The 11,094-nt window shown below is 49.7% G+C and overlaps 1 protein-coding gene across 1 annotated transcript in view; it reads left to right on the top strand.

Annotated features, from left to right (window-relative positions):
* Dnah2 (dynein axonemal heavy chain 2) overlaps positions 1 to 11,094 on the top strand; it is a 130,752-nt gene that overhangs the window by 93,957 nt on the left and 25,701 nt on the right. Inside the window, exons 52-65 of the mRNA XM_021176049.2 lie at positions 598 to 786; positions 2,425 to 2,510; positions 2,641 to 2,771; positions 2,907 to 3,056; positions 3,500 to 3,667; positions 3,849 to 4,009; positions 4,283 to 4,422; positions 5,672 to 5,804; positions 5,888 to 6,027; positions 8,283 to 8,493; positions 8,653 to 8,769; positions 8,919 to 9,060; positions 10,125 to 10,294; positions 10,418 to 10,534. Coding sequence (XP_021031708.1) covers positions 598 to 786; positions 2,425 to 2,510; positions 2,641 to 2,771; positions 2,907 to 3,056; positions 3,500 to 3,667; positions 3,849 to 4,009; positions 4,283 to 4,422; positions 5,672 to 5,804; positions 5,888 to 6,027; positions 8,283 to 8,493; positions 8,653 to 8,769; positions 8,919 to 9,060; positions 10,125 to 10,294; positions 10,418 to 10,534 — 2,055 coding nt within the window. The remainder of the gene's footprint in view (positions 1 to 597; positions 787 to 2,424; positions 2,511 to 2,640; positions 2,772 to 2,906; positions 3,057 to 3,499; positions 3,668 to 3,848; positions 4,010 to 4,282; positions 4,423 to 5,671; positions 5,805 to 5,887; positions 6,028 to 8,282; positions 8,494 to 8,652; positions 8,770 to 8,918; positions 9,061 to 10,124; positions 10,295 to 10,417; positions 10,535 to 11,094) is intronic.

Genomic DNA, 11,094 nt, shown 5'->3' with positions numbered 1-11,094 from the left:
AGGCCAGCCTGGTCTACAAAGTGAGTGCCAGGACAGCCAGGGCTACACAGAGAAACCCTGTCTCGAAAAACCAAAAAATAAAAAATAAAAAAAATAAATAAAGTGAGGCCGGGCACGGTGGCGCACGCCTTTAATCCCAGCACTGGGGAGGCAGAGGCAGGTCTATCTCTATGAATCTGAGGCCAGCCTGGTCTACAGAGTGAGTTCCAGGACAGTCAGGGCTACATGGAGAAACCCTGTCTCGGAAAACAAACAAACAAACAAATAAATAAATAAATGTAAAAAGTTCTTGATGAAGGAGATACCCAAATGTTATGTATAGGGTCAGTACGGTGCATTACAGAGCCATAGTGAAGCCTGAGACAAGTGAAGGCACCGGCGGTACCAGCCCATTTTTATTTAGGATGTTAGTGTTTATTGCAGATAGGCTGCATAACTTTTTCATTTTTAAGGATTATATAATAGCATGCTGTCTCCTAACTAGTGGTTTATTTATTTACTTACTGCCTCTTCACTTGTGCTCCTGAGGGGAGCTCTGCATTTGCCTCACACTGGTCCTGGCCCTGGCTACCCTTTGAGTTTAAGGCCTCTCTCTAGGAATCCCAGATCATCCGCATATTTGGCACCATGATCAACCAGAAGCTCCAGGACTTTGAAGAAGAGGTGAAGCCCATTGGGAATGTGGTAACAGAGGCCACCCTGGACGTTTACAATACGGTGGTGCAGCGCTTCCTGCCCACCCCGGCAAAGATCCATTACCTCTTCAACCTCCGGGACATCTCCAAGGTAAGCGCTGGCCTGAGCCCCTGCTTTGACCTGCTCATCCTCCTCAGCATTTCCTTCTTAAAATAAGCCTTAGGTGCTCCATCGCAGGGCTAGAGAAAGGGCTCAGCGGTTAACAGCACTGGCTACACTTACACTGGATCTGGGTTCTGCTGCCAGCGCCTATGTGCGACTCACAACTGTATCTAACTCCAGTTCTCCCACTGCACACATGTAATACACAGACATACATGTAAGACTCATACTTATAAAATAAAAAGAGATCTTTTAAAAAGGAAGAAGAGTGGCTGGAGAGCTGGCTCAGTGGTTAAGGGCATTTGTTCTTGTAAAGGACCAGGGTTTGATTCCCAGGACCTATGGGGAGGCTCAGTACTTCCTCAGGCACTGGGCATGCATGCTGTGCACAGACACACCTGCAGGCAAAACATCCCTACGAATAAAACAGATCTAAAAAATAAAAAGAAGGAGGAAGAAGAGGAAAAGGATGAAGAAGGAGGGGGAGGAGAAGAAGGAGAAGAGGGGGAGGAGGAGGAGGAAGAGGAGGAGGGGGAGAAGGAGAAGAGGGAGGAGGAGGAAGAGGAGGAGGAGGAGGAGGAGGAATTCCATAGCAGGGGGCTGGGGAGATGTGGGGGGGTCAGTCAGCCATTGCTTTCTGGTCTTCTGTTTGTTTGCAGGTTTTTGTTTTGTTTTGTTTTGTTTTGTTTTGTTTTGTTTTTTGGTTTTTCGATACAGGGTTTCTCTGTGTAGCCTTGGCTGTCCTGGAGCTCACTTTGAAGACCAGGCTGGCCTCGAACTCAGAAATCCACCTGCCTCTGCCTCCCGAGTGCTGGGACTAAAGGCGTGCACCACCACGCCCGGCTCTGTTTGCAGTTTTTGTTGTTGTTTGGTTTTGTTTGTGTTTGAGACAGAATCTCGCTGTATAGCTCTGACTGTCCTGAAACTCTCCATGTAGACCAGGCTAGCCCCAAACACACAGCACAGTGATACACTTGCTCCTGCTCCTGGGTGCTGGGATTAAGGCGTGTACCACCATGCTTGGGTGCTTCTGCTCTGTAGAGGCCTGAATTTGCTCTACTGCACCCATACTGAGGGACTCATAACCTCTGGGAACTTCAGCTTTTGGGAATTCAATGCCTTTTCTGGCCCTTGTTGGCATCTGCACATATGTCACCCACATACACACACACACACACACACACACACACACACATGTTCATATGTACACATAACACACACAAAAACATATGTTCATAATACACATAACATACACACACATACATAATCTTTTTTTTAATTTTTAATTCCCATTTATACATAATCTTTTTAATCTTTAAGAAAATAGGATTCACGGAGCAGTGGTGGCACATGCCTTTAATCCCAGCACTCGGGAGGCAGAGGCAGGCAGATTTCTGAGTTCGAGGCTAGCCTGGTCTACAGAGTGAGTTCCAGGACAGCCAGGGCTACACAGAGAAACCCTGTCTCCAAAAACAAAACAAAACAAAAAACAAAATAGGATTCCACAGCAAAGCACATGCCTAAAGTCGCTCAGTCCTGAAATGCCACACATTCTGCTCTTGCCTTCGACCTTCTGCAAAGAATCTCTTTCCTCCCTCTATTTCAATGATTGCTTCAACTTTCCAGGTCTTCCAGGGCATGCTTAGAGCCAACAAGGACTTTCATGATACCAAAGCCAGCATCACAAGACTCTGGATTCATGAGTGTTTCAGGTGACATGTCTGGGTGTCCTGGCCAGACTGCCCCCCACCCCCACCCCCAGCCTTGTCCCAACTCCAGACTTCACCTCTGGCTTGACTTCACTTCCCCAGCCTGAGATCCATTCCAACTATTTCCCAACAGAGTCTTCTCTGACAGACTGGTCGATACAGCAGACATGGAAGCCTTTATGGGCATCTTAAGTGACAAACTCGGTACCTTCTTTGACCTCACGTTTCATCATCTCTGTCCCAACAAACGCCCTCCCATCTTTGGTGAGACAGGAGCTGGGGTGTATTTGGGCCTTAGGGGGTTGGGGTTAAAGGTCAGGGCATGGGGCTAATGGCCCTAAGAGATCTCTGTGGAGGACCAAGCACTGGGGATGCTGATGCCCTTCTCCTGTGGCCTAGGGGACTTCCTGAAGGAGCCCAAGGTCTATGAAGACCTGGTAGACCTGACAGTATTGAAGACAGCCATGGAGACAGCCCTGAATGAGTACAATCTGTCTCCTTCGGTTGTGCCAATGCAGCTGGTGCTCTTCCGAGAGGCCATTGAACACAGTGAGCACTCGCTGCCACCCTGCCCTTCTATTTTCCAGCCTTGGTTTCCCCTCGAAGGCCACTCCCAAATCAAGTTCTAGACATTGTTTTCCTTTCAGGTCCAACCAGTGTGGCTTATTTATTTATTCATTTTGGTTTTGAGACAGGGTCTTGCTGTGTAGCCCTGGCCCGCATGCATATCGCTGGTTAGAGCAAACCGGTCTTAAACCTCTGCCTCTCCCTGAGATTGCAGGCCTTTTGTACCACACCTATCCACGAGAGAGAGTTAAATGTGCAAGGTGCAGGTTTAGTGCTGAGCTGCCAACAGAGCCTTAGGCACCACCCCCTCCACTCTTACTTCTTGACTTTTCTAATTCAGCCTCAGAGGTTTTGATCCCTAGCCCGGGGCCTAGAAATTGCTTGGATTTATTCACCCAGTGCGTTATCCTCACCCCGCTCCCCAGTCACTCGGATCGTGCGTGTGATCGGACAGCCCCGAGGCAACATGCTGCTGGTGGGGATCGGGGGCAGCGGGAGGCAGAGTCTGGCCCGCTTGGCGTCTTCCATCTGCGAGTATAACACGTTCCAGATCGAGGTCACCAAGCACTACCGCAAACAGGAGTTCCGAGACGGTAAGGCTGGGTTCCTGACCGTCGCAGAGGTTTCAGGGTGATAGATAAGCTGCTTGAGTTACTGGCCCTGGCCTCTGTGTGCTGGGAGTGCTTATGGCTGTGGGAGGGTCCTCCAACTGAGAGGCTCAGGATGGGGAGGCTCAAGTAAGTCTTTTCCTCCGCCCTTCACTTGTTTGGCCAGATATCAAGCGCTTGTATCGACAGGCAGGGGTAGAACTCCAGACCACGTCTTTCCTTTTCGTCGACACCCAGATAGCTGACGAATCCTTCCTGGAAGACATCAACAACATCCTTAGCTCGGGCGAAGTCCCCAATCTCTACAAGTCTGACGAATTTGAAGAGGTGCCGTTCCTTCAGTTCAGAGTTGGTTCTTTGGTTTTCCTAACAAGCCACCAGCATCCCACAGATTCCACATCTGTTTCTGTAGCATCCCCAACCTCCCAGATCAGTCCCTGTGAGGCTGAAGGCCTGTTTCTCATCAGTCATCCCCTGAGCGGCCTCACTGGGCGGGCGGGGTTGCTTTAAATCCCACTGCAGTCTGCCAGCCTAACCTGCTTTCCGGCTGATACTGCGGTGAGACCTTCAGTCCTCTGATACAGTGTGGTTTTCGAACAGATCCAGAACCACATCATAGACCAGGCCCGGGCAGAACAGATACCAGAATCCTCGGACAGCCTCTTCGCATACCTCATCGAGCGCGTGCGGAACAACCTGCACATTGTGCTCTGTCTAAGTCCCGTGGGAGACCCCTTCAGGTGATGCTTCCTCAGTTGACCGGCTCCCCACAGGCTCCCCCCTCGGCTTTTGGCTTTCTGTGTTCTTTGGAAGTTAGTGCGTCCCATGTGACTCCCTCCACAGTTTAGGGGCGTTACCCACATTGTTCTGGAACAGCCCACCCGAGCCTTTTCATCTTCCCAGACTCAAAGTCTTTTCCCAGTAAAGAACAACTCCCCTCCCCCAGCTTCCAGAAACGACCTTCCTGCTTTCCATCTGTCTCTGATGGCCTTTGATGGCCTTGTGCATGAACTGTGCGGTGTTTGTCCTTTTGTGACGCACTTCCTTCACTCTGTGATGTCCTTGAGGTTCATCCATATTGTAGCATATGACAAGTTTCCTTTTCTCTCTCTCTTTTTTTTCTTTTTTTTTGGTTTTTCGAGACAAGGTTTCTCTGTGTAGCCTTGGCTGTCCTAGAACTCACTTTGTAGACCAGGCTGGCCTCGAACTCAGAAATCTGCCTGTCTCTGCCTCCCCGAGTGCTGGGATTAAAGGCGTGCACCACTATGCCCGGCTCCTTTTCTCTTTTTTAATAAGATGAATAGAATTAACAGTATGTGTACACCAAAAAAAAAATTTTTTTTTACCCATTCTCGGTATGACTAGATATTTCAGGACAACGGAAACCGGAAGGAAGAGGCCTAGTGTGGCAGTGCACACCTATGACCTCAGGACACAGGCAGCCAAAGCGCGAGGACTGGTGCAAATCTGAGACCAGTTCCGGCTACATAGCAAGCACGAGAGTGGCCAGGGTGAATGTGTATAGTATCTGTATATGTGATGCCCTGTCTTAATAGGACGCGGGCAGAGCAGATGGAGAGGCAACGTGGGTTGCCGTTTTGCTTATGTTTATATTTACGGTGTATAGTATATTTTACTTACCACAGTCGGGTGCGGTCGGGCAGTCTTCTTGGGTCACCTCACTGAATTCCTAACAACCTTAGCATAGACTGTCAGTCTCCTGCTGGAGATGAGGAAGCTGGGGTTTGAGAATGTTAGATTCTCCTTGCTAAGATCAACATCTAGAAAAATGTGAATCTGGACCTTTTGGATCTGAGACCATTTCTCAGTGTTATGCTGAGCTCTCTATCTCTGAAGAGGTAAATCTGGAGGGAGGAGCTGATAGGAAGAGGACAGGGTCCTTGGGTCACCGCAAAGCAGATGGAGCATGTGTTGTTAGAAAGCTAAGGGCATTGTGAGTAGACTTAACTCTCCTTGACTTCCTCCTAGGAATTGGATTCGCCAGTACCCAGCCTTAGTAAACTGTACAACCATCAACTGGTTCTCAGAGTGGCCCCGAGAGGCCTTGCTAGAGGTGGCTGAGAAGTACATTATAGGAGTGGACTTGGGGACACAGGAGAATGTGAGTCTTTCCTCTGACACAGCCACACTCCCCCTCATTGCTGCTCTACACCCTGACCTCCCATTCTGTATTATTGGCTTCAGATTCACAGGAAAGTGGCCCAAATCTTTGTCACCATGCACTGGTCAGTGGCTCAGTATTCCCAGAAGATGCTGTTGGAACTGCGGAGATACAACTATGTCACACCCACAAACTACCTGGAGCTCGTGTCTGGATATAAAAAGTACGAAAGCCTAGAGACCCGGAGGGCTGGGGTGTTGGTGTCTTTCGAAGATGCTGATTGGTGAAGTGATGGCCTGGAAAATATCCAGGATCTGGCCCAGGGGACAGGCTGGAGGCTGTGGGCACTGTGGGGGGTGGAGGGGCACCGAGGGTCTTGGTTATTCCCCGCAGTGAATTAGAGGAGGAACTCACTCCTGTTGAGAAGGCCTTTCCCAGAGTCCCTCCCTGGTCTTGTCTGTCCCCCAAGCTATAACACCGCCTATACCCTGTCTGTCCGTATGTCCTGGACATGTCCTGTGGTTTTCAGACCACAGTTTACATGGAGTTTATTATAACCTTTGTAATCCTCTACTCTCTCCCTCTAATGTCCCTTCGACTGGCCATTCCTGTGAAATGGGTAAATGAGATGACACATGCCTATAGATTACCCACACTAGGAAACCTGACATGGGAGGATTATGAATTCAAGGACAGCCTGGCTACATATCAGGACCCTATCTCAAAAATGCACAAGGGCTGGGAATGGTGGCTCATGCCCTTGTTCCCAGCTCTCAGGAGACAGAGGCAGGGAGATCCCTGAGAGTCCAAGGCCAGTCTGGTCTACAAAGTGAGTTTGAGGCCAGACATTGCTACATGGTGAGACCCTGTCTCAAAATCAGTCAGTCAATCAATCAATCAATCAAAGTAAAACCACACAAGCAAACAGGGCTAGCCTTAGCACACACAGCATGCTAGCCTTGTGTTCCTACCACAGCATAAACCTCACAGTGGCGGCCTATGGTGTAATCTCAGCACTGGGAAGGCAGAAGTAGGAAGATCACAAGTTCAAGGCCCACAGGGGACTCTAGTTCAACGCCATCTAAGGCCAGCTTAGACTATATGAAACCTTAACCTCAAAGCAAAATACAACTAAAACAAAACTGTATAGGCAAGCAAAGCAGATTAAACAAACAAACAAAAAACAAAACAGAAAATTTGAAGTGTGCTTTTCTACTTTCATATCTAACCCAGTATTTCAGTTTGAACACCAAATGTGTGGGCAGATTTCCCCCACAAACAAAGCAGTTACCCCCCAAAATGACTGTATGTCCTAGAATTTAGCTTAATCCTACCTGTGTACTCGGAGCTGGACTCAGATCCTACAGGTTAAGGTTTCAGTCCCAGTTCTGACTCGGGGACCAAAGCCCAGGCGGTTTTTCCTGTGTATCTGTCCACTCCTCAGCTTAGCCGAGCTATGGCGCACACTGCCCATGGCTGATAATGGACGTTTTCTCTTACTTGACTTCTCTTGAGACAGTGTTTTGCATATATAGCCCAGCATGGCTTTGAACCCACTATGTAGCTGATGCCAGCCTCAAATTCATAGCAATCCTTCTGCCTCAGCCTCGGTAGTGCTGGGGTCACACGCATGACCCCCTACATCTACCAGGATTGGGTATTTTAATCAATGTTGGGAGGAAAAAGCAATTTGTGCCAGGCAGTGGTGTCACACACCTTTAATCCCAGAACTCTGGAGGCAGAGACAGGCAGATCTGAGTGCAAGGCCAGCATGGTCTACAGATGGATTTCAAAAACAACCAGGGCTACACAGAGAAACCCTGCCTCTAAATAAACACATAAATCAATAATCAATTTGTAAGAATGATAATCAACATCAATTCATCCATTTATCATATAATTTTAAGCACTTACCATGTGCTAAGCACTATTTTAGAGTAATATACCAGCCCTGTCTTCCTGGACATACCAATATTCTGTTCTTTTCTATTTGCCAAACGTTTTGATAAACCCCTTAGTCCAGGAAATACCCATACCTTTCTTTTTTTAAAAAGAAATCCAGATTTCTAGATTCTTTTTAAACAACAGAAATGTAACAAGTCTGTGGCCCCATTAATTCCTGTATGGAGAGAGGCAAAAGGGGGGCTCACTTGCCCCCTTGGGTGGGTTCATGTTTTCTGAACCATTATGGTCCAGCCACCTGCTGCACCTGTGGGCGGTGAAAGGACCCCAGGTAGAGGAAGCAGTGTGTCAAGATGCTATTTAACAAGCTGATTTCAAGCATGGTATAGAGAATAAATCAGAGTAATAAGACCTATGAGGAATTTGTTGGAAAAAGACCTGACCAGCCCAAGTATCTGTATGAGAGGGCGGAAAGTGAGCACAGGAAGAGAGAGAGGAACCGGGATGTCGTCGGGGAAAGGAAGACTCCTACCTCAGAGTCCCCCCACAGACAACTTACCCCAAGCTCCTCTGCAGGCTTCTGGGAGAAAAGCGGCAGGAGCTGCTGGACCAAGCCAATAAGCTTCGAACTGGATTGTTCAAGATTGACGAAACTAGGGAGAAAGTGGAAGTGATGTCCTTGGAGCTGGAGGACGCCAAGAAAAAAGTGGCCGAGTTCCAGAAGCAGTGTGAAGAATACCTGGTCATCATTGTGCAGCAGAAGCGGGAAGCAGATGAGCAGCAGAAGGTCCTGTGCTACCCCGGGGCCCCGGCTCCTCCGCCCCCCCTCCCCCACCCCGGAAGAGCCTTCCTGCCCAGCATCCTTGGTTTCCCGGTCTTCCTTCTCACCAGCCCTATGGCTCCCACCTCTGCTCAGGACACAGACGGAACCCTTTCTCTTCTCTAGGCCGTCACTGCCAATAGTGAGAAGATCGCTATTGAGGAGGTCAAGTGCCAGGCGCTGGCCGACAATGCCCAGAAGGATCTAGAGGAGGCATTGCCCGCCCTTGAAGAAGCCATGCGGGTACCAGAGGCTGGCACTAGATGGTGCCAGGAATGGGGATGGGACCAGCCTTCTTTGACCCCGGGAGTCTCTGGGGAAGTTGGGGGTGGGGGAAGGTAACACCTCCATTGGGCTGTGGCTGTCTGAGTTCTCTGAGTCCCTTTGCTCAGGCCCTAGAGTCTCTGAACAAGAAGGACATAGGTGAGATCAAGTCCTACGGACGACCCCCTGCGCAGGTGGAAATTGTAATGCAGGCGGTCATGATTCTTCGAGGCAATGAGCCCACGTGGGCAGAAGCAAAGCGGCAGTTAGGTAAGCTGAGGGCATTGTGAGAAAAGACTTCCACTTGTCCGGCATTTATTGATCAAATGTAGGGCATCAGACCTTCAGGGAAGTGCTGCAGAGGCCCTCGGGAGCACAGGGCTTAGGAGGGAGTGAAGACCTAAATATGCATTAGAATTCTTTAGGAGGACAGAGCAGTAGCCGGCTTGGCTCCTCGCACCACAATCAAAAGAACATTGATCTGAAGCCATTAGAATGCATGGCAAGAGCCAGAATGCCTTCGTCCCCCCGTGGGGACAAGAGCAGAAAATGAGAAATGACTCTTCTCTCTGTCTCGGTTTCTCTATGGCTGGCTCTGTCTCGCTCCCTTGCCCTTTCTCTCTCTGTGTGTACACGCAGGTACGCGCATTGTAGGGGGTGAGCCTGTATGTGTATGCGTGCTTGCGTGTGTGTGTGTGTGTGTGTGTGTGTGTGTGTGTGTGTGTGTGTGTGTATGCATGCATGTGTTGTGTGAGACAGGGAATTTGGCTGAGATCTGGGGTTCATTGATCACCTAGGGTGACTGACCAGAGCACTCCCGAGATTCTCCTGTCTGCCTCCCCCAATGCTGGGATTCTAGGTGCTTGGGACCGTGCCTGGCTTTATTTAAGTGTTCGAGATTGAACTCATGTCTTGGTGCTTGTGTTGTAAGCACTTTACAGGCTGAGCCATCTCTCAAGCCTCTGGACTCTATCTTTATTTTGTGGCTTTGTCTGCTCTGGGTTCCCACAGCAGAATGTAGCATTCCCCCACCCCCGCACCCTCTCCCACCCCCCACCCCCCAAAGGCAGTTTTGGCCCCTAAGAAAGTGCAAACAAAGCGCGTAGAAAGAATGCTATGGTGGGTGATGTAACTGAGTTTGTCAGGGGACCAGGAGACCAGGCTGGGGAGACTGAGGAGGCCCTGGGGGCTGAGAGGACACCAGAGGAAGGAGCGAGATTATAAGGGGTCAAATGTCTTGGCCTTGGGAACTGAGAAGCGATGAGGAGATGTGGTAAAGCTGAGCGAGGAGACCAGGATCCGGCCGTCTGGCTGAGGCCTCAAAATGTCCACAGGGGAGCAGAACTTCATCAAGTCACTGATCAACTTTGATAAAGACAACATCTCAGATAAGGTGTTGAAGAAGATCGGGGCCTACTGCGCCCAGCCCGACTTCCAGCCTGATATCATTGGCAGAGTCTCCCTGGCTGCTAAGTCCCTCTGCATGTGGGTGCGGGCCATGGAGGTAGGTGATGGTAGAAGGGAAGGGAGAGGGTGGGCCTGGGGGAGCTGGAGTGTGTGTGTATGTTGGCGGGTGAGTGGGCTGGTGGTTGATGGGAGTACCCAATGCCTGTCTGTCTTCCCACAGTTGTACGGGCGTCTGTATCGAGTGGTAGAGCCCAAGCGGATCCGAATGAACGCCGCCATGGCCCAGCTTCAGGAGAAGCAAGCAGCCCTAGCTGAAGCCCAGGAAAAGCTGCGGGAGGTAGGCCTCACCCTGGTCTTTCTGCGGCCATTCCTCTCTGTCTCAGACTCTTTATTCCCATGTTCCTGCACCTGATCCCATGCAGTAGGACTCTGCTTGCCTACAGTGTTGTTCTGTCTCTCCCCTGCTCCATGTCCTGTTTAGATCTGTGTGAAGCTTGGGAGATTGCATAGGGTGGGAGAGGCTCCTAGGGCCCTGTCGTCTTTGTGGGCCCAGGAGTCCTTCCAGAGATTGACAGAGTGGGTTACCTCTGTCACAGCCTTTGTAAATACGTTGTGGGATGTTGACTAACTGCGCGTGGGCTTCGAGTAAATCTACAACAGTGGGAGGGATCAATAGTGTCAGGATGGCAACTGCTGGTCTGGAACAGCAGGATGGTGTCTGTACTGCGGTCAGGTTAGGGCTTTCCAGGAGCTGGAGGTGGAGGTTAGTTACTCTGTGCAGGGTAGACGAGCCAGGCAACTTCCTACAAGATATGTGCACACAAATCGACTCTTAAATCATAAAGAACATCAAAAGAATTCAGAATTCTGTCATTTGATTTTTTTTTTTTAAAGATT

The sequence above is a fragment of the Mus caroli genome, chromosome 11 (genome assembly GCF_900094665.2).
Source record: "Mus caroli chromosome 11, CAROLI_EIJ_v1.1, whole genome shotgun sequence".
Lineage (NCBI taxonomy): Eukaryota > Metazoa > Chordata > Mammalia > Rodentia > Muridae > Mus > Mus caroli.
The sequence above is the reverse complement of the archived record's forward strand: the minus strand, read 5'-3'. Positions and strand labels throughout refer to the sequence as shown.